Source organism: Trifolium pratense, linkage group LG2, assembly GCF_020283565.1.
Source record: "Trifolium pratense cultivar HEN17-A07 linkage group LG2, ARS_RC_1.1, whole genome shotgun sequence".
Lineage (NCBI taxonomy): Eukaryota > Viridiplantae > Streptophyta > Magnoliopsida > Fabales > Fabaceae > Trifolium > Trifolium pratense.
The window spans coordinates 14,556,130-14,579,171 of NC_060060.1; the positions used below are offsets into that span (position 1 = coordinate 14,556,130).

The 23,042-nt window shown below is 35.2% G+C and overlaps 2 protein-coding genes across 2 annotated transcripts; one reads left to right on the top strand and one right to left on the bottom strand.

The window, feature by feature from the left end:
- Window positions 1-728: 728 nt before the first annotated feature.
- LOC123907448 (kinesin-like protein KIN-14I) lies at window positions 729-8,204 on the bottom strand. Its single transcript, XM_045957739.1, has 23 exons — window positions 7,752-8,204; window positions 7,131-7,350; window positions 6,677-6,749; window positions 6,386-6,517; window positions 6,079-6,305; window positions 5,534-5,961; window positions 5,266-5,447; window positions 4,966-5,081; window positions 4,701-4,803; window positions 4,473-4,625; window positions 4,237-4,383; window positions 3,915-4,115; window positions 3,674-3,838; window positions 3,474-3,578; window positions 3,213-3,353; window positions 2,919-3,113; window positions 2,697-2,823; window positions 2,399-2,601; window positions 2,107-2,289; window positions 1,897-1,992; window positions 1,577-1,774; window positions 1,203-1,474; window positions 729-1,122 (listed from the first exon to the last, which is right to left on the bottom strand). Exons 2-23 carry the CDS (start codon window positions 7,286-7,288, stop codon window positions 918-920), a joined length of 3,810 nt encoding a protein of 1,269 aa, XP_045813695.1. The 5' UTR covers window positions 7,289-7,350; window positions 7,752-8,204; the 3' UTR covers window positions 729-917.
- Window positions 8,205-19,783: 11,579 nt separating this feature from the next.
- On the top strand, window positions 19,784-22,680 carry LOC123907449 (60S ribosomal protein L4-like). Its single transcript, XM_045957740.1, has 2 exons — window positions 19,784-20,997; window positions 22,366-22,680. Exons 1-2 carry the CDS (start codon window positions 19,888-19,890, stop codon window positions 22,477-22,479), a joined length of 1,224 nt encoding a protein of 407 aa, XP_045813696.1. The 5' UTR covers window positions 19,784-19,887; the 3' UTR covers window positions 22,480-22,680.
- Window positions 22,681-23,042: the final 362 nt, after the last annotated feature.

The following is a 23,042-nucleotide window of genomic DNA, read 5'->3' on the forward strand; positions in this document are numbered from 1 at the left end:
AATTTCAATACTTTTAATTAATTGAACGTGATAATGAGATAAACTTTCAAAGACATGTTGGTTTTACTTTTTTTTTTCTTTCTAAATAGTAGCATCTTTGCTTTCCCGGTACACTTCAAAATTAAAATTTGAATTTTTCTAGTAACAACTCTAAAATATTTGATTATACCGAAATCATACATAATGCTTTAATGGGCCACTAGTTTATATAACTAAAATAAAGAAAAAAGATGATCCTGAACTTAACTTGTTACTCAAGGAAAAGGTAAGATGAGGTGATCCTATGTCAGCTTTTGTTGTCCGTCAAGATGATCAAAAGAAAAGAGGTTTTGAAGCTCCTCCTAATAGATACGGGATTAAGCTGGGAAGACACTGGGACGGAGTTGATCGTAGTAATGGATTCGAGAAAGAACTCCTCAAGAAACTTAACGAGAAAAAGGCTCAAGAGAAAGTAGCATATCTTTCCTCTGTGTCTCATCTGTGAAGAACATTACTCATTGCGATTAACTTGTCCGTCACATGCAATTCTTTATATAGTTCAGTTCTATATGTACTAATCTGTCGTTTATTAGATTCAAATTGTTACTTTGATGATGTTCAATTTTAGTACTATTATATGAATGTGATATGTTAACAATAAATTGCAAACAATTTCTTTTGCCTTAATACTAACACTATTTTCTTGTATGATTACTAAGTGGCAATGTCTTAAATCTTAATACTAGCAATAGCATAATGTATATATTTATTTATATGTGAATGAGTTAAAGATTAATGAAAAATATATACATGATTTAAGTCATTTAACTATACAGCTTGTGCCCCTCAAACAAATTACAACAACCTATTTAGCCTGTGAGACCTTAAAATTAAAATTACAGCAGATGGCCAAGCCATTGATTTACCGCCTAAAGTTACTACATAGTATAGCGGCCATGGCTGTGGCCGTCGTTCTTCTCTTTTGTCGGTCGTTTATCTTGAATTTCTTCTAAATCTTCATCCTCCCCTCGCCTACCTGCCTGCTCCTTCCAATGAGCAACTAATTTCTTCAGTCGAGCTATCTCTTTCGAAGAAATATTTTTACTTGGATCGTTCACAATTGACCTCACTCGTGACGCATACCTAAATTAGTATAAAATACAATATAGTTAAAAAATGAGAGAAAGTCAAACATGTTAAAGTTATGAAAAGAGATAACATACATGAGAGAGTTATGTGTCTCGTCTAAGCTTGATTCAACTGGAGATACATTCACAAACATGAGAGTTTTCGCATTGCCTCCAAGTGAATCACTCATCAACATAGTTAACTTGTGATTTCTATAAGGTATGTGTTGACCACCAGAAGATAAAGCACTAATAACATCTCCAAGTGCTGACAATGATTTGTTTATACTTTGAGCTTCTTTCAGTTGACTACCCTCGGAGCCCGACTTTTTAATTCTTTCTGAGCCAGCAAGATCAACAAAACTCAACTGCATAATGAAATATTCATGTTTCAAAATGTTGCATAAAAAAGGAATATGGTATAATAACATATATAAAGTTATTCAAAGATGCGAGACACAAACCAATACCTTTCCTCTTGCGGATGATTGACTTTGAAGGTTGACACTTTCAATTACAACTGATAGTATAAGATGAGATCTTGAGCTTTCTTCATTCATTTGTGTCCCTGCTGTATGTCGTCGTTCGGAACCCTTTTGTATTATGCTATTCAATTCCTCCATAGTAGAAATTGGCACAGTTGTTACATTTTCTACCGTTACCATTCCCTAACACGACAAGAGTAAAATAGAAAATCAAAACTTGAGAGACCAATTCCATAAAATTAAAAGGATTTAAATCTACAACTTTGAAAACACTTTAAATACTTCGCATTTAAGAAATGAATCACCTTTGAATCCTTCTTAATGTCCAATTTTAATCGCTTTGCATTCTTAGGCAACAAGAGATCAACAAGTGTATCTTGATATAATTCCAACATGTACGCCTGCATCATAAACACAAGAAGTTACACAAAAGTTGTGTATTCAGTAGATTTAATGAAATGAAATTTATATGAATTCAAAGGTAAGTATTTATTAAGTCCATTTTGCAATTGTACCTTCAAAGAAAAAGAATACTTCTTACTATCTCTCTTTAAAATTCTAAAAAGCTCTGCAGTAGCACGCGGTGTAAGGCCAGGATTGTTTTCGGATCCATAGATTGTAAATGTCTTTCCAGAGCCGGTTTGACCATAAGCAAATACGCAAACATTATAACCGTCTACAGCAGATTGCACCAAGTACTGCATTACGAATTTTCAAAAGAAAGACATCAGTAACAAGTGTAAGAAATAATAAATCTATTTCAATGTTAACAGCTATGATCTTTTTGAGTAGTTATGCTAGACTTACCCTTGTATCCTCAAATACTTCTTCTTGAGTGGCGTCACCGTTAAAGACACGGTCATATAGATGTTGCTTTGGTTTATCATCTTTCCATGGATGCTCAATGGTAAATTCGTCTACTGTAGTTACAACATCTCTTTCTTTCTCAGCAATCTCTTTTTCGCCAATAGGTCTTAGCCGACAGTAAACTCGTATTTTTCCTTTCATATCTGAAATGATGAACCAAATTCCAATGTTTATTAATGTATGTCAGTTTTAAATGTAAATGTACACATTCACATCAAACATAACACTTTCTGTTCACCTTCTATGGTATTGAAATATCGCTTTCTGAGAACTTGCTCTTCCTTATAAAGCGATTCCATTTCAGCTAGTTGAGCCCCTTGCATCCTTAATATGGCAGCTGTTTGTTCATTCTTTCTGTCAATGTCCTACACAAACCATATAGAAATTGATAAATGAAATTATTTTTACTCAACACAAATAAAGTGTATATGTTGAACCAATAAATATAAAGTATCAAAACCTCTTTCATTTCTCTCAAATCTTCTAGTTCTTTTAAATTGTTCTTCAACATAGCCAATTCAGAGTCCTTCGCCGAAAGTGTAGATTGAGCCACAGCTAATTCTTGTCTAAGCACATCTAGTTTTCTTTCAAGGTCATGCACTTGGGAGTTCAGAGATTTGCGTTCTTGGTCGAGTTTCCGTTGAAGAGAACTAATCTGCATTACACCAACCACCATATATGCTGATTGAATATCATCTTAAAATTAAGGGTTTTATGAGTTTTAAATATTTGGTTCCAATATATATTATTTTACCTCTTCAGCATTCTTCTTCTCAAGCTTAGTTATCTTTTGTGTCAAAATCAACTTCTCATTTGTCAAGCTTTTGATGGTCTCTTCGGCGACCATAAACTCATCTCTACAAAGTTTCAAGTCATCTTCAAGTTTTCGCAACGCCTATTAGAAATAGAAAATAACAAATTAAAGGTGAAAATATCATACTTGGTCATTTTTCATGTTCAGATTTTAAAGGTGAAAAAAATAACAACTTAATATCAGTAACAGAAAATATCTTACTTGGTCATTTTCTCCAATTGTGTCCTTATTGGTAATTCTCTCTGTCATCAAACTATTCAACTTGGCCATCTTTGCTTCCAAGCTCCTTTTTTCTACAATTTTAGCCTAGTAGATTTGCACAATCATTAAGAAATGTCAATTTGGCAAAAATAAAAAATAAGACTGATGTGATAAAGTTATCACGAGTCAACGAGGTTTACATGAAGTTCTTTATCTTTCTCATCACATAGTGATATAAGCCTATCACGGTCATTAGTAACTTCTTCAAGACTTTGCTTGGAAGTTTCTAAAGAATCCTTCAAGTCTTCTAATTCTTGGCGCATCTCCTCTTCTAGTTTTTGCTTCTCATGCAATTCATCCTGCAACTGTTCAACATTATATAAATATTATTCTTATGTAAGATTCAATATTTTGTACCATTCATTAGAATATTAGACTTACTTGATCAACATTCCTTTTAGAATCTTCAAGAACTTTTGTTAAATCTTGAACACGTTTCTCGTACGGTTCCGAATTCGGTGACTTGAACTCATTAGAAATTTCTTTATCCAAAGAACCAGTAGGAGAAGATCGTGTTTTGGAATATCGGCGCAGCATTACATCATTTATGTGTGTCTGAAGAGCTACACAGATTTCTTCTCCCTAAAAATATGATAAAATGTGAATGACATAAAAAGTTACAATAATATCAATCTAGTCCAAAGGGAAAGTTCGATAAATTGAAGAATAACATGTTAAACATCAATGAAGATATTAATAATACCTGCTTGGTTTCAAACTGGAATATGTGAAGAACACCGGCAACTCGCATTTTAAAAAATACAGCAGTATTGCTGCTTCCAAATTGCATTATGTCTCTTAATTCAGCTGAGTGCAAATATTCCTTCGGAATAGGGCGGAAAAAATGAACCTAGGGACAATTGAATTCATTGTTATATTACGTACATTATAAACGTTATATTATTATCATTATGACATCAAATCGTTTTTCAATCTTACCCCTCTCTTGTTAATTGCTAATATTATTCGTCCAGGCAAGAGTCCAATAGGATCATCAATTTTACGAACATTGAAAAATACCGAAAAACCATAAGGAAGTGCTCTTATTATGTGCAGAAATTGTTGTCTTGCATCTTCTTTTGTGACTTGCTCCTGAAAAGAGGAACACCATTTTATCACGGATCGAACATTAAAGAACAACAATGAGATGAGGTTAGGCTTTTATACCAGTGAATGATAGCAAGAAAGAATGTCCAACTCCCATTCCCTTCTACCTCGAGTCATTGCAATTTGCCTGGGAAGAAATCGCTCGAGAAATGAATTCCAATCACTGTTAAACGCAGAAATCTCAGTCAGTTGCGGTCATAATATGATAGAATATAGAAAGATGAAAATATTGTAAAGTTCAGTCACTGAAACATCAATAAGAGGTTAAAATACTATAGGAAGATAGTTTCTAATTCTAGCATCATGAACATTCAAAATCACCTACGCGCATGATTCAGGTCTTCTAACAAATCCAATCTCGGCCAAGATTTGCAATGCAGAAAGCCTTGATGCATCTTCCCTTCCAATAGGATAATTACCCAAAATATAATCATGCTGCAACTGTAACCATGTATAGGAAATGGTTACAAAGTGAACAAAAAAATGTGACAATTTTGTAATTATTCGTGAAAACAAGAAATAAAAATGGAACTGTTTTCTTAACCTATGCAGCTCTTATATAGGGCTATTCATTGTTTGTTCAAGAAGGAAAACCAGACGGTTCGGTAAAATTAAAAAGGCGCACCTGCACATAGGACAACTGCCAAAACATTGGATCTGTCACACCTTCATCTGATTCACGAAATAACTTTTTCTTGAATACCAGTTTGCAGTGCAAAATTTCTCCCTTACTTCGATCTTTTACTGCTTTAAATTCAGCAAGTAGATCGCCGATATGTTTATTATCATCCAATCCAATGTACTCCTCTGAATAACAACAAAAGAAGATAGGTTAGACTATTGATCTCAGCTAAGTTAATAATATTCACAAGCTAGAATTGGAAAAGACATGCCATTTCCAGAATCAGATGATTTGGAGCTGGTGACAACTTTGCGGCATTCATACAAGCCAAAGCTAGAGTATGTTGACAGTTTAATGATCCCTGCAAGCTCCTCGACAGCATCCGCAACAGTTGTTGACATGTCATATGTAATTTCTTCAAATGTTTCATCCAGAAAGAAGACTATAGTTGTGAGCTTTTTCCGAGTAATCCGAGCTTCAATCTCCATAGGCCCAGGTATTATGTGCCTGGGACCAGCCTTGAGAGAGTGCTTCAAAGCATTTAATGTATTTAATGCAGCTTCTCGGATCCCAGGATCAACAGTCGCACCATGTGCCACGTTATGGATATATTCTGACAGATATCCTCCGATGTCTTTGCTAGGAGGCATGCACGACGCACATAAATACATTAGCTCCCATGATTTGTTCAAGTATTCCCTGACAAGAAAGGTACATTAACCATTAACCAACAGCGCACAACCACAGAAACCGAGTTTCTTCAAGCAAAGGTTAAGAAAATATGTAGTGTTACTCAATACTTAAAAAAATTTGTACCTCTCAGGATTGTTTCTTGTTTGTTTTGATAACTGGACAAAAAGTTCGTCCCGGAGTTCTGAATGCTTCAAACTTTGCTTGTATAGTTTACTTACAAGCTCAACCCGATCCTCTAAGCTTAGTGAAGACGAATCAACCCCGATATATTTTAAAATCACCTGGAACATCTTTGTTGCCCGGCTTGCCAAATCACCATTCAGCTTAAGCAATGATGTTGGTATTGGATCCTGCATGAACTCGTGAGTTAGATTTTCATGCGCTTAATAAAAAAAATTAACCACTTATTGAAAAATTGGTATTTGATTACCTTTTGGAAGCAAAGCATGTCTTCAATTGTAAGTTTCTCTCGAACTTGGGGTCCCACGGATCGTTTAGAAAAAAATCCTCGCTTCCCGCCAGAGTGAATTTGTTTTTGCATCAACTTTAAAAAACCTTCCACCTATTATACAAACAACATTTGAGAAAAAACATGGTGATAACAAAGATCGTGATCATGCAGTATGTTAGACAAAAACCATTGAGACACCAAATGAATAGGAATGCAAAACTGTTCGGCAAAATAATGTTTATAGCAAGATTAACATATATAGTTTCCAACCTGGAATCTGTCAATCAAAGGTCCAGCTCCAGCGAGTTCTGCTGGAATAGCCATTGGTAGAACTGTTGGTGTGCTGCAACAATCAAATGAAATAGAATGTTACAAACACAAAAATCATTTCGCTTTGTCATTAGCAACTGATACAGTTCAAGAGAAGAAAAAAAAAACAAAATGTACATTCTAAGAATTAAGGCTTGATCATTCAATAACAACAGCAGAATGCGAGAATTAAATTTGTTTGCATACAGTGAAAATTGATAATGAAAGAAGAAATTAACATTTATAGCTTTTTTGACAGTAACATTTATAGCTTCTAAAGTAGTACTAGTGAATTGGTAATGTAACATCCCAAATTGATAAAATGCTCATTTTTCCAAACACGGAAAGAGTTATAAAAATTAGAGTCTAACTAAAAAAAATTCAAGACATATTCAAAACAAAAGAAAACGCTCACGGTGGTGCGAAATTTGATCCGTCGCTGTCATAGTCATCGCCATTGCTAACAGTAGCATAGCTATGTAGTGGAGTACTCCCATTGCCAATGCTAGAACCAAATGAAGTTCTGTTTGTCCTCACGCTTTGGGCGGCCGAGGGCGGCGTGTCGAAAATCATTTTGTATGCAAAAAATGAAACAAGTCAAAGCAACAAAACTTGCTCTTCTTCAAGCTCCAATACTGCGTAATCAAAAACTAAAACATAAGTAAAAACAATACAACACATAATTTGAGCTATGTTGACTCAAATAAAACACAATTCTAGTCTTAATTCAAAACCATATCAAAAAATTGAACATAATAGAAACAAACAAAAAAAAAATAAACCAACAAAATAACAGAATTACAATTTTTGTGAATAAAGTCATGAATTTTATCAACAACAATTATGAAGGACAAAGACAGAAACAGACCCAGAAACTAAAAATGCTTCAACATTAAACAAACAAGTACAAGATTAACTAAAGTAACAAGCTTTTTACATTTCCAGTAAAAAACAAGGAACAAAACATGTTCTAGAACAAAGGATCCAAAACAATAAAACAATGTAACAAGAGGTTCATATGAAGAAAAAAAACAACCTTTGCAGCAGCAATGGAACAAGCAATGAAGTATTGTGTAAGAGAGAGATCTGGGTCAGTGAGAAAAATGAAGATGAAACAAATTAAGAGTAGATTTGGTTGGAAAATGAAAAAATAAATAAAGTTTTGATTTTTGAGGCTGAAATTGAGATTAAAAAAAAAAACAAGTGAGAGAAAGTCACGGGAACATTATTAAACAGTGAGGCTTTTGGGGAACTCAAAATCACTATACAATTTCTTCTTCTTCACTCAAAAATAAGATTGACGTGAAAGAAAACACAGAAGAAGAAGATTCTGATTACACACTACTAATACATTAATATAAGCTTCATTTTTTTATTTAATTTAAGTAACATTTTATTATATTATTATATGTTTTTTGTTTTTTAAATGATGTATTTCCATTTGGCATATGACTATGTTTGAGTTTTGTGTGTTTTGTTTGGAAAATCTAAAATATGAATGGTCTTTGAAGATAATAATAATTAGTATTGATTATTGATAGTAATTGATGAGTTGTAACTATTCAACCGAAAAAAGATTCCATAATCTAGTGATTATACGGCCAAATACCTTTGCTGGATTTAGTATAGGGTCATGCTAACCGGTGCCCCTGGGGCACTGGTTAAGGAAACCAAAATTAGAAAGTTTTGAAAAGAAAATAACACTTTTTAAACTTTCGAGAAGTTGACTGCACAAATTCCAATGCCAAATTACTATTTTTGCATCCTTAACTAGTGCCCCGGGGGCACTGTTTAGCATTTTCCTTTAGTATATAAATACAAACATAAATAGAGGGTCTCTTTCTTTTTTTTTTCTTCCCTAATTTATTTACATTCATATGTGATTAATGTACTCCTTATTTGTTTCTACCTATCTTTTGGTATTGCTCAAGTACATCCTTAATCTTAGACACTCTAATGTAATTTCACACTCATATTTGGGATACTTAATTATTTAGTCTTGAATTTTTAGTGTAAATCGGGTATTTTCTGTATGCAACTGAGAGACTAATCTCTCAAGTCTTGTAGGAATTTAATCTTAAATCTGATCTTTGATTTTTGTGTATGAAAAAATATTTATTGAAAGAAATTAATTTTCAAATAGAATTTAATTACGAGAGATTAATCTTTACAAATAATGTGTTAAGGTTGTAAATTTTTAAAGCTTCAAATTTCATAATATATTATTGGTGTATTACTATATTATTTTAAAAAACATACGCCATTTCGTGTTAGTGTAATGTCAACTACTTTCATAAAAATGTATTTTTAAAAATGTCGCATACTAGTATGATTATGATTAAGATGTACAAAATCAACAATAAAATTTGTTGTTCCTTATAACCAAAAGTTAAATAAAATTTTTGTTCCATAAAATTCACGGTACTTAAAATTTATCAAAAATAAATAAAATATAAATGGATAAAGCTACATTATGCATAGATTTTCTTAAAATAGAATTAATTAGGGAAAGTTATCCTTTTATTTTAAAGAATACTCGTAAGAGATCCATTTAATATTCTTGGAAGTTATACTTTGCTGTTTAAAATTAAAAATAAGTTGAAGTTAAAAGTTAGTACCAAATAATATTAATTTTAATTTGAGCTAGTTATATTTTTTACTACTATACTAATATTTAAAGAATACTCTTATAGTGGAGTAATAATTTATTTATTTATTAATAATTGATGCATAATTTGAAAAGGCTAGAGTAGGGTCCACAATATTTGTGCAAATTTTGTCACTGTCTGCCTCCGGCGGGAAGAGGCCACCCAAAATTTCATTCTTGCTCAGTCGTCACTCACTATTCATTTTCCAGCTCATAAGGATTTTGGGTCCCATCATCCTATCTTTTTTTCTTTTTGTGTTATACAAGAACCATGGTCCCATCTTTATAAGCTACTACTAGTATTTACAAGGTTTGGGAATTATTTTAAAAATAAAAATGTATATTAGATTTTTCAAGAAGAAAATTAAGACATATGATGATAACAATAAACTATTTTTTAACTAATAATAATACAAAATAATTATAGTATGGAGCTCTTTAAACTTTTTAACCGTTTCTTTGGAATCAATCACACTTATTTTTTTATTGCATGATGTGTCTCCATAATGGATGATTGCATTTTTGTTTTTTTTAATTAATAAGCAAGATGAATAGTAAATGAATAAAGGGTGAGATGTAAAGTAGTAACTCAAAAGAATTACTCTTAAAGTCAATATATCTCTCCTCTTTAATTAATGTTAAAAGTCACATACAGTAATTACAACAGTAAATTCAAACTTGCTTCGTAGCATATCAAATGTTCTTTTTAGTATAAAATGAAATGGACCTAGTAGTTAAAATCTTATCTTATTATATCATTTTTTTTACTTATATATGTATTATGATCATGTAGATCTAATTTACATTAACCTAATTAATCTACCAATGGAGCCGGCCATAGCCGGTACAATGTAGTAGGAAAGCAAAATTGTAGATAGATATTGCAAATTAGACAAAGAAGCAATGAGTTCAATTAATGTGTAATTATAAGATTCACGAGAATATGAATATTGCATGACCTATTTTGAGCTACATTGTGCACCTACAAGTCTACAACAGTTACATCATTATCATTATTAATTGTTTTAATTTCTATAGAAAAAATTATCATCAAAGCCAAGGTTGCTTGAAATGAAATGAATCTTATGATGAGTTGCATGCATGCCCCACGCTCAACAACCATGGCACTGCAAACTCATGTGGCAATTAAGACAAACATGAGAAATGCGAGGAACAATTATCTTTACCCCTCAATTTGAGTGGTCCAAACTAAAATAAGGGCTTTAATGAAACTACTATGCTTCATCAAAAGCAGTTAGTAAAGCCAAAATGTATGGTGGAGACAACAAGAAAAGTGTTAAGTGTATGAAATTGCTTCAAGGATGACTAGTATTTGATTAACCACAACTACAAGCAATCTCATTCATATAAATAAAATAACTACTTTATCTATTCCAAAATAAATAACGCAAATAAAATAAAAATTTATCCTAATTTTCTTTATCTACTAAACTTTTAAGTTTTAATGCAATATTTTAATAGCTTAATTGCAATATTTTATTGTCAAATGCTATATATGAATCTCGTTTGCAAATTTATGATGAAATGAGACATCATCTCTCATCAAAGTCATCATCTCTTATCAAACTAACAACTTGCAAAGAGTTAAAAAAGCAAGTATATTCCTATAGTCATTCACCCAACGCAAGTCGAGTTCATATAGCAAAGTCATGAACTCAACAAATAGAATACTTGGATGTGATGCAACGCCAATAAAATTCTTAAAGAACGCCCCAATATTGTTACGTAGAAGCCTCCAAAATATGTTGTTTGTAACCTTTGTTATTTTATTTTTTTTGGTACAAACCTTTGTTATTTATTCTCTAACCAAAATATACCTTATGTTTTGTGTTTTATTTTAATATAATCATTTTTTTTATTTTCTGACAAAAATAACTTGGTTTTTTTATGCATGCATAAGGCACCACCAACATAATGCATCAAAATTCATATTATCGGAATTATTTTGATCTTACTATTTTTAAGGCAATATTTATTTTTTTACTACTTATCTTATAATTATTTATAATAAATAAATTTATAATTAATTAATGGCTTTTGAGTGATTCAATCGACTGAATACGAAATCAAGCTATCCTTTATGGTAGCTGACTAGTGGGGTAAATGAAAGGTGGATTAATTCTATATATTTTACAAAATGGAACTTACCTTTTTCTTAAACAAACAAAACTTACTTCTTTTTAAGAAAAATAAAAATTCAACGTTTTTTTTAAAATAATTTGAAGTTATTTATCCATAAGAATAAATAAATAATATACATGTAAAATACAAGCTGGTTACAAATTAATTATGGATAGCACATGTAAATCCACTTATCAAAGGGTAGAGTAGAGCAATGTCGCCAAAATTAAATACAAATGGGAATAGATAGATATACAAAATAATGTTGAACTTGTGATAGAAGATTGTAGTTCAATATCTATAGAAAATGCTCTCAAGAATTAAATTATTGATTAATTTGTCCCACCTTATATGTCCCGTAAATTTTTCGACCAAAAATATTCGTTGCTAAATGACAGCTGTAACCTCAAAGAGTTTAAGAATTATTCTTAAAAAAATATTAAAATAAAGGTGCATAAGTTTTAAGTTTTTTTTTTTACACCAAGTTTTAAGTTATATATGTAGATTTCTAATAATAAAATGATGGAAATATACATTTCCATGTTTGATGCAAAAAAAATTCTAAAAATGAAAATAAATTCATATATAACTACGAATTAACTTCTCTACTATAAAGATTCTCAAAAATATTTAAATGTTAATCAAACATATTTGGCTTTAATGCAGTTTTGATCCCCCTATTTTGAAAAACCTGAACTTTTGATCCCCCTATTTTAAAACTCAGCACTTTTGATCCCCCTATTTTAGTTTTTTGTTAGTTTTAGTCCCCCACCTCAATTTGGTCAAACTTTTGCTTATGTGTCATGCTCACTGATGACGTGGCATTGTACATGTGGACAAACAATTTTCTTAGATAGTGTCCCGAGCCCCAATCTTTTGTTTCTTTGATTGCAGTGATGTAAACACGATCATCTTTAAGGAATCCCATTGCAAAACATGCATCTCTATAGGTCAAATATTGTGTGTCACCAATTTTTCTGACATCATCATAGCAAGTTGTCCACATGTACAATGCCACGTCATCAGTGAGCATGACACATTAGCAAAAGTTTGACCAAATTGAGGTGGGAGACTAAAACTAACAAAAAACTAAAATAGGGGGATCAAAAGTGCTGAGTTTTAAAATAGGGGATCAAAAGTTCAGGTTTTTCAAAATAGGGGGATCAAAACTGCATTAAAGCCAACATATTTTCTTTAAAAACTGAGGAACAAAATTCTCATCTTTAAAGATGGAGAAAACCAACGCTCTGCTAGGGTTTACCGAGGCGGCCAAAAGAACAAACATTGAAGACGATGAACTCAGGGAACGAAGCGCAAAGAAAAAAAAGGGAGAAGAGAAACCGTATGAAGCTGGTTCTTCTATGCCAGTGTCATATGCGGATATCCATGAGTCACCGAGGAAGAGAGAACATCCGAGAAACAAGTCCTATAAAGACTCGGTTTTGGGTGTAACTAGCGATGAAGATCCTGAGGACGAGGAGACATGTGAGTTTGCTGATGGGGAGGATGAGAGAACATGGCGAGATGAAGATGCAAAGTTCACTGGAATGGAAGTCATAGAGAAAAAATTGGGTGATCACGCATGCCCTGACTTTGTTTTAACAGAGGAGGAAGAGGCTAGGTTACAGAAACCATGGAGGAATGGAGTGATAGTGAAGTTGCTAGGGAGGAAGATTGGCTACAAAGCTCTTGAAACACGACTGAAACAGATGTGGGTGAGGAACGGCATCATTAATATTGTTGATGTGGGTAATGATTTTTTCTTGGTTACGTTTACCAGCAAAGAGGATCATTATCGTGCTTTGATTGATGGCCCTTGGATGATATATGATAACTATCTTGTTGTAAGGGAGTGGAGTCCAAATTTCCATCCATCTGGAGAAGTGATTGAGAAGGTGGCAGTGTGGGTAAGATTCTCGGGACTTCCGATTGAGTACTATGATACAAAGATGTTGCATTTTATAGGAAATAGAATTGGAAGAACTGTTAAGGTCGATAGAACAACTCAGACACAAGCAAGGGGCAAGTACGCTAGGCTTTGTGTAGAAGTTGACCTTACAAAACCTTTGTTAGCCATGTTCCAAATTAAGGATCGATGCTACAAGGTAGAGTATGAAGGCCTACATATGTTGTGTTTGGTCTGTGGTACCTTTGGTCACTACAAGGAAGGTTGTGTGGCGAAAACTAATAATAATGCATCGAATGGAGAGAAAGCTGCAGAGACCAATAGAGGGGAAGCTCTATCACATGCTTCTCCGGCCCAAGAAGGTCCATGGAGGGTGGTTCAAAAGAATAGGAGACCGAGGAAGAAGGTGGAGGGTGGAAGAACAGATGGTACAGGGGCTACTGGAGGCCACCCACCTTCAGGATCTCGCTTTGACATTTTACAGGAGAATAATGCTAGAATGGAGGAGGAAGATCATATCGTTCACACTGATGCCCGTACCAGCATCCCTCGTGTTACCCAATCTCATGGTGAAAAACACGTTGCTAGAAAAGAGGTGATACCCGTAATAAGAGCTAAGAGCGGAGGCCACATAGTTGACATCGCGGGAAATATGATACCTTTTGAGTTTTCTAGTGGGCCCACTCCAACGGCACATGTTCAGAATCGAGAAGCCATCAAGAGAAGTTTCAATAGGGAAGCTAAAATAAATGAATACCAAATGGAGGGAGTTCTTAACCAGACTATTCTAAGTGGAAGTAAGGGAGGTGTTCCAGAAGGGGGTGTGAATAAGGTAGCTGAGGTGAAGAGTAGAGATAGTAGCTTGGGGCATCCTACTAGAGGCCCTAAGCACTCCACAAGACCTCCAGATATAGTTAGTGGATCATTGATATCTAAACCTGTATTACAACGGGTAGATGTGGATAGTGGCAATGATTGCAGCCTAGAGGGTGTAGGTCGCGTGACTAGCGATACTACTATGGAAATAGTGGACGAAACTCCTATTTCCAAACAAGGTGAAGCTAGAGAGGATGATATGACACTTAATTAATTGTTTACCATGAATTGTTATCCTTTGAAGATTATGGTGTGGAATGTTCGTGGAGCGGCGAACACTAGCTTTTATCGCAATTGCAAGCAATATTTGGATCAAGGTTGTCAGAACCGGACCGGACCGGCCGGTCGGACCGGTCGGACCGTGAACCGGGCTTACATACGGTTCGGTTTAGCCAGAAAAACGGAAAGTAAACGAACCGGTAAAAAAACGTTCGGACCGGCGTCGAACCGGAACAAACCGGTGAACCGGCCAGTGCGGTTCAGCGGTTCTGCAAAAAAAAAATTCCAGTTCGCCACTTAATCTCTGCTTCCACGGTTGAAGAAGAAGAAGAAAGTACATTACAAACCAACCTTCAAACTATTAGGAAGAACAAATGCTTTAAATAAGAAGATTAGAGAAATGGACCAGTTTGATTTAGTTGAAGAAGAAAAAGAATCACAGATTTAGAGTAAATAAAAGAACCACAAATAAAATATAGAAGAAAAATAAGAGATGCAATAATAGTGATTAATTTGGTTGTATAGAGAGATGAAGCTTGAGCCATATGAAATGTATTGATCGAATAGATTGGGAGATGAAGCTTTAGCAATGAAGGTGGCGGCTGCTTGAGTTTTCATTAATCAAGAGCAACAATAGGGTTAACTTACAATATTTTGGGTTGGGCCTCCATATAAGAATAGAATAAAAACAAATAGTAAGTATAAGATCCACAAAGTAAAGCTTTCAATAAATAATTAATAATTTTTTTTCTGGCATAAATAATTAATAATTGAACTTAGTTTATTATGTAATTTTTAATTTGGTTTGAAAATTTTATGTCTAATGTACTAAAGTTTTTTATTTTATATTGACTTTATGACATTTTATCTTTTTAATGTGTGAAACTAAGGAATATTGAGTAATTATTTATATATTTTTATTCATATATTAATTAAAAATGTATATTTAATTAAAAACGGTCCGACCCGATTGAACCACGGTCCGACCAATTGAACCTCGAACCAGTAAGCTCTCCGGTTCGATGACCGGTCCGGTTCTGACAACCTTGATTTGGATATTCATCATCCAGAGGTTCTTGTTATAATGGAATTACGTACTCACCCTTTGAAGATCAAAAATTCAGTTGTGATGATGGGTTTTGATGGTTATATTTTTTCAGAGAATCGGGGGTTTTCTGGAGGAATTGTAATTGCCTGGAAGAAGAATGTTGTAGAAGTTTCCTCTATTCATATAGATTTTCAGTTTATTCATACTCGACTGGCGATTCACGGAAAGCAAGAGTTCTTTTTTACAGCCATATATGCCAGTCCAATGGAAGATAATAGGCAGGAAATGTGGGACAATATTAAGCATATCTCTAATACTATGCAAGATCCGTGGCTGTTAGCTGGGGATTTTAATGATATTACGTCTCAAGATGAAAAAAAAGGAGGTGCCCCAGTTAATTTACGGAAGTGCAGGGTGTTTAGGGAGAGAATTATTGATTGCAAGCTGCTTGATCTTGGTGTCATAGGATCAAAATTCACTTGGAGAGGTCCTATATTTGATAATGGAGCTCGTATTCTTGAACGTTTGGATCGTGCCTTGAGTAATGATAGCTGGCGTGTTCTTTTTCCCAATGCCATGGTTCGGACATTGCCAAGAATTGACTTCTCTGACCATCACCCGTTACTAGTAAACTTGACTGACATGGTTAATGCTTATATTGAAAGACCCTTCAGATTTGAAAGTGCCTGGCAAACACATGAATCTTTTCAACAGGACCTTAGGTCATGGTGGAACCAAGGATCAAATTTAATTGAAAATTTGAGTCAGGTTGAGGATGATCTAAAGGAGTGGAAGGTAAACACTTTTGGGAGTGTGAGAAAGCGAAAGCGAGAATTACTGGCTAGACTTGGTGGTATTCAGCGCAGACGTGAAACTCGAACCATGAATCCTCATCTTGATTCGCTGGAGAAACTATTACAAAACGATTTAGCAGAGGTGCTGAAGCAAGAAGAATTAATATGGCACCAGAGATCTCGGGCAAAGTGGCTTTATGATGGAGATAGAAACACTAAATTTTATCATCTCAAGGCGGTGAATAGAAAGAGAAAAAATAAAATTATTATGCTTCGGAACAATGATGGTCAGTGGGTGGAGGATGATGTAGCTCTAAGGGAATTAGTTACAAAATATTATAAGGACTTATTCACAGAGACAAATGACAGAAATATTACTTTTAGTATGAAATATGGTTTCAAGCCTCTGGAGGCAGAAGTAGCGTCAAATCTTGATCGGGAGGTTGGCAATGATGAGATTAAAGAAGCATTGTTTGATATGGGAGCGTGGAAAGCACCAGGCCCTGATGGTTATCCTGCAGGTTTTTATCAAAAGAATTGGAGTATCGTAGATACCAAATTGAATGAGTTTGTTCGACAAGTTTGGCAACAGCCTGATAGTATTTCAAATATTAACAACACGGACATTTGTCTCATTCCTAAGGTTGACAAACCTGAATTTGTAAGCCAATTTCGGCCAATATCTCTATGCAATGTAAGTTATAAGGTATTAACCAAGGTAATTGTCAATAGACTCAAGCCGTTGATCCCAAATATTATTTCCCCTTATCAAACAGGCTTCATCCCCACAAGAAGTATCCATGAGAACATAGTTGTAGCACAAGAAATGGTCCATAGTATGAATAAGATAAGAGGGCGCAATGGATATGTTGCTGTCAAAGTGGATTTGGCAAAAGCATATGATAGGCTTCGATGGTCATTCATTTCAGCAGTTTTAAAAGAGGTGAATATACCAGCAGGTTTGAGAAGGATTATAATGCAGTGCATCACGAGCGTGAAGACAAACGTCATGTGGCATGGGAGTCGCTCTACCTTTTTTCAACCAGGTAAAGGAATTCGCCAAGGGGATCCTATGTCTCCTTATATTTTTGTTCTCTGCATGGATAAGCTTTCGCATCTCATTGCTGAAGCAGTTGATGGGGGGAATTGGCAGCCTATTAAAGCCGGTAGGTCTGGGCCGCTTATTTCTCATCTCATGTTTGCGGATGATTTACTGCTATTTGGTAAGGCTACGGAGCTGAATATGAGGACCATCACAAATACTTTGGAGAAATTTTGTGAGTTATCGGGGCAAATTGTAAGCATAGAAAAGACTTCAATCTTTTTTTCTAAGAATGTTCCTCAAGACTTGCGTAATATGTTACTTCATCAATCAGGCTTCAGAGAAGCTAATTCTCTTGGTAAGTATCTGGGAATCCCACTAGTTGGTAGAGCCCCTCGTCACAGCGATTTTGAGTATCTAGTAGACAAAGTTCGGAGGAAACTCTCCGGTTGGAAGGTGACTAACCTTTCCTTTGCCGGGAGAGTGACTCTTGCAAAGTCTGTTATCCAAGCAGTGCCGATATATTCCATGATGACAACTACTATTCCCAAGCGAGTTTTAATGGACATTCATCGTATCCAGAGAAATTTCATATGGGGTCATGATACGGGTCAAAGGAAAATGCACATGATCAGTTGGGGAACTTTATTGTTACCTAAAGAGTGCGGAGGATTATCTATCAGACATTTACCTACAATGAACACTGCATGTTTTATGAAATTGGGGTGGAATATGAGAGAAAGTAATGGCAGCTTGTGGTGTAATGTGCTGCAAGGAAAGTATGGCAGAGATAAGGATCTTCATGGTAATTTTGTTGTCAAGCCTACTGATTCTTTTCTGTGGAAAGGAATAGTAAAAGTGTGGGGGAATATTAGTCAATATGAGGAATGGTCTGTCGGGAATGGTACATCAGTACTAGCTTGGACAGATAAGTGGCTGGGAGATAACATTGTTCTAGGACAAAATATGGAGATTATTCCTGAGAATGTTGATAATTGGAAAGTAGCAGACATGGTCAATGAGTTGGGTGAGTCGAAACTAGATGTGTTGACAATTTTATTACCTATAGCTTTGATTAATAGAATTAAAGCATTGCCTCCCCCGCAGAATACTGATGGAAATGATGAGAGAATTTGGCCGGGAGACCGTTTGGGACGTTTCACTATAGCCAGTGCGTATAATCTATTGCGTGGCCATCGTGAATTAGAGGTGGATAATATGTGGAATAATATTTGGAAGATGGAGGTTCCGGAGAGAATTCGGTACTTTATTTGGCGACTGCGTTATGGCCGATTACCGACAAATAAAGCTTGTCATCGATGGGGTCATGGTGCACCGTATTGTGGACATTGTGTTGGTGTTGAAGAAAGTATTATTCATGTCTTGCGAGATTGTCCGTTGGCTCATCACATATGGAATCATTTACTGCCAATGCAGAAAAGGCTTGCTTTCTTCACATGTCATTATCACAGTTGGTTCCATAATAATATGTTTAATCATGAGAAGATGGAAGGAGGCAATGAATGGCGTGTGGTATGGGCTGTGACATGTTATCATCTATGGTTATGGAGGAATAAGGAAACATTTGACTCTGAATTTGTGAGACCGAGGCATGCTTCACAATTTATCCAACAATATGTTGAAAATTACATTAGTGCAAAAAATAGTTTCTCTTTCATTATGGATAAATCAAGAATAACTATCAATGTCAGATGGGAAGCTCCAAGCAATGGTTGGATAAGTTTAAACACGGATGGTGCTGTGCAACATGGAGTAGCCGGATGTGGCGGTGTCTTGCGTGATCAACATGGAAATTGGATTACAGGATTTTCCAAATATATAGGTACCACGTCTGCCTTTAATGCTGAACTATGGGGAGTATATAGTGGGTTATGTCTTGCAAGAAGGAGAGGCCTCAACTATATAGAGCTCCAAATGGATTCCTTGACAGTGGTAAGGAATCTTTGGGGTGATAGACTTGGCAGTAGTGAAGGAAGGAGTTTAGTTCGACGTATACGAAGTTTACTTCAAGAGGGGTGGGATGTTAGAATCCGACATGTATATCGAGAGGCAAATAGAGTTGCCGATGCCTTAGCATCTATGGGATGCGAGCAAGTTGCGTTTACTTTGTTTGATGAACCTCCCTTAGGGGTGAACCTATTGTGTTCTTCTGATTTTTCGGGAGTTTCTACTCCCCGCATTATTTTCGTGTAATTCTTTTTGGGCATAGCCCCTTTTCAATGCAAAAAAAAAAAAAAATTCTCATCTTTAAATTTTCAAAAATAACTTCAATAGACTTAAAATTTAAATAATTCAATTTAATTTTCTGGGCCAAATAAACAAAATACCCAAACGAAAATGGGTTTTAAGGTATCAAAATGAAAGCCCAAGCCCAAACACATTAATATTCATCGAAATCTCACATAACAAAATGTCTCACACTTAGCAGTAGCAACCCCGCAAAAACCCTAGCTAGTGTTTCACCTTCCTCCGCCGCAATGGCCGCCACCGCCGCAGCACGTCCCCTTGTCACTATCCAAACCCTAGAAGGTGACATGGCCACCGATTCACCATCAACCCTCCCCATTCCCGATGTCATGCGAGCTTCAATTCGTCCCGATATCGTCAACTTCGTCCATTCCAACATCTCCAAAAATTCCCGTCAACCCTACGCCGTCAGCCGTCGCGCCGGTTATCAAACCTCCGCCGAATCATGGGGAACTGGTCGTGCTGTTTCCCGTATCCCTCGTGTTCCTGGTGGCGGAACCCACCGTGCCGGACAAGCTGCATTCGGAAACATGTGTCGCGGTGGTGGAATGTTCGCTCCGACTAGGATCTGGCGAAAATGGCACCGGAAAATTAACGTGAACCAGAAACGTTACGCTGTTGTTTCCGCCATTGCTGCTTCCGCGGTACCTTCCCTTGTTCTTGCTCGTGGTCATCGGGTCGAGAATGTTCCTGAGTTTCCTCTCGTTGTTGGTGATTCTGCTGAAGGAGTTGAGAAAACTAAAGAAGCTATCAAAGTTTTGAAGACGATCGGAGCTTTTCCGGATGCTGAGAAAGCGAAAGATAGCCATGGAATTCGTCCTGGGAAGGGGAAAATGCGTAACCGGAGATACATTTCGCGAAAGGGACCGCTTATTGTTTATGGTACCGAAGGTGCGAAAGCTGTGAAGGCTTTCAGGAACATTCCTGGTGTGGAGATTACTAATGTGGAGAGATTGAATTTATTGAAACTTGCACCTGGTGGACATTTGGGTAGGTTTGTGGTTTGGACGAAATCGGCATTTGAGAAATTGGATTCGATTTATGGGTCATTTGAGAAAGCTTCTGAGAAGAAGAAGGGTTATGTTCTTCCTAGGGCTAAGATGGTGAACTCTGATTTGACTAGGATTATTAATTCTGATGAAGTTCAATCTGTTGTGAGGCCGATTAAGAAGGATGTTAAGCGTCCATCGCTTAAGAAGAATCCTCTTAAGAATCTTAATGTTATGCTTCGGCTTAATCCTTATGCTAAGACTGCTAAGAGAATGGCTTTACTTGCTGAGGCTGAGCGGGTTAAAGCTAAGAAGGAGAAGCTTGAAAAGAAGAGGAAGACTGTTTCCAAGGTGATGTTGATATATATTATGCTCAATTTCGGCAATTTTGTTTTGTTTTTATATCAATGTTTTAGGTTTATAATCTTCTGTTTATATTAGTTAATATGCTTGCTTGCATAGCTTATGTTATGATTGTTTCGTGTATATATATTTATGTATATATGCTTTGATTATTTTTATGCTGGTTTGGTATTGTTCCTAGGATTGTGCTATAGGAGAAAGCATGTGGTAGTTGTATTTTGATTTCAATCGTGATTTTCTATTTGTGGTGACTAGTTACTATATAGTTTTAGGGCCTGTTTGGATTGGCTTATTTTTGAGCTTATGAAAAATAGCATATGCAAATAGATAAGCTTTTATGTTAATTCATAAGTTCTCACTAACAAAATTTGTATCTCCGTAGCTAGTTTTTTCATCAACTACCATGACAAGCTTAAGAATAATACATGAAAGCTTATTTATTTGCATAAGTTGTTTTGCATAAGCTAAAAAATAAAATCCAAATGGACTCCTAGTGCTTTACATAGGTAGTGTGCATAGTTGCATAGTATAAGAACTTAAGAGTGTTTTTTATTTTAATTCTGTCATGAATGTATGATGGGGATCTCAATGGCATGAAGGGAATCAAACTTAATTATTTAGTATAAGCCTTGTTTTACTTTCAAAGTTCATTGTAATAATTCATTGTTTGATTTGACGATTAATGATTAGTAATTAGATCCGGTTGAATTCTAAGTAAAGGTATATTTATTCTTATACATATTTTTTTCAAGCGCAATAAAGTAAAGTACCTTCACTTACACCTGACGTAAACTTACTAAAGCTGATTAAAACCATTACAATCTCAAATTTAAGCAAACCTACAATTATTACAACCATATTAAAATAAAATACGGTTCATTGTAAATTATTAAAAATTTAAAACTTGGATTCTTTTCATGCTCTTGTGGTCCTCATCAGCATAAATACTTGCCCGAGTGATCAATGTGTGCTTGTTGATACTAGTGGGCTTCTAGCATATTCCACTCTGTTTTTCGACTGAGGCGTATCTTCATCCTAGTTTACCATATTATTATTTTTTTACAATTGGTATAAGCATACCCTTAATATTTATCATGCAAGAAAGTATATGTTAGCTCTACATGGATTTGATGTTGGTGTTCGCCTTGGTTTATGCTTGATTTTATGTATAGTTTAGAGCTTGAACCGTGGATATGGGTCAATGTACAAGCAGTTATATGTGGACGAATGGATGGCTTTTAGTATTGCTCACCCAAGGATGGACTATTTAGTTTTTGTTAGCCGACAATCTTAATACTGTTTATTTATTGTCTGAAACTAACATTACTTTCCATTGTGTTTCTTTTACTCTTTCAGGAGGAAGCTTCTGCCATCAAGGCTGCAGGGAAAGCTTGGTACAACACCATGGTCTCAGACTCTGATTATACTGAATTTGACAACTTCTCTAAGTGGTTGGGTGTTTCACAGTGAAGTCTATTTATATGATCGTGACAGTTTTTTATTTTGTTTGGTATTTTATCGAACTAGATATTTTTGGTTTTTTATTGTTTGGCAGATTAAGATTATTACACAATATGCAGACAGCATGGAAATTTTGTTCTTGTTTTAATGCAAACTGTTTGTTGCAGCTGAATAAATTAGCTTTTCTACTATTGATTTTATAATCTGTTATATTGCGTGTTTTAATAATCTGTTTTATGCTGCCCTGACATTTTCTTTAATATGGATTTCATTTAATAGAAAAAAATGGCAGATGTCCCGTGAGTTTAGCTTAGCTGGCAGGGACATTGCATTATATATGCAAGGGGGCTGAGGTTCGAACCCCGGTCATCGAACCCCGGTCATCCCACTTATCCAGCTTAAGGGTGGAATTAGCCACTAGGCTACTTGACCAAAAAAAAAAAGAAAAAAAAAAGAAAAAAATGGCAGATATGTATTCAGCTGTAATTTGGCCACTAATGACATTGATCACTTTAATACCACTTTAGAGAAATGAGTTATGTATCGTGGAATAATGTGGGTGGTGATGTTTG

Coding starts and splice junctions, on each gene's coding strand:
- LOC123907448 (XM_045957739.1), bottom strand. CDS start 7,288: ATGATTTTCGACACGCCGCCCTCGGCCGCCCAAAGCGTGAGGACAAAC. Junction 5,448..5,533: donor ATCATCTGATTCTGGAAATG/GCATGTCTTTTC, acceptor GTTGTTATTCAG/AGGAGTACATTGGATTGGAT. Junction 4,116..4,236: donor TCCAGTTTGAAACCAAGCAG/GTATTATTAATA, acceptor TCATATTTTTAG/GGAGAAGAAATCTGTGTAGC.
- LOC123907449 (XM_045957740.1), top strand. CDS start 19,888: ATGGCCGCCACCGCCGCAGCACGTCCCCTTGTCACTATCCAAACCCTA. Junction 20,998..22,365: donor AGAGGAAGACTGTTTCCAAG/GTGATGTTGATA, acceptor TTACTCTTTCAG/GAGGAAGCTTCTGCCATCAA.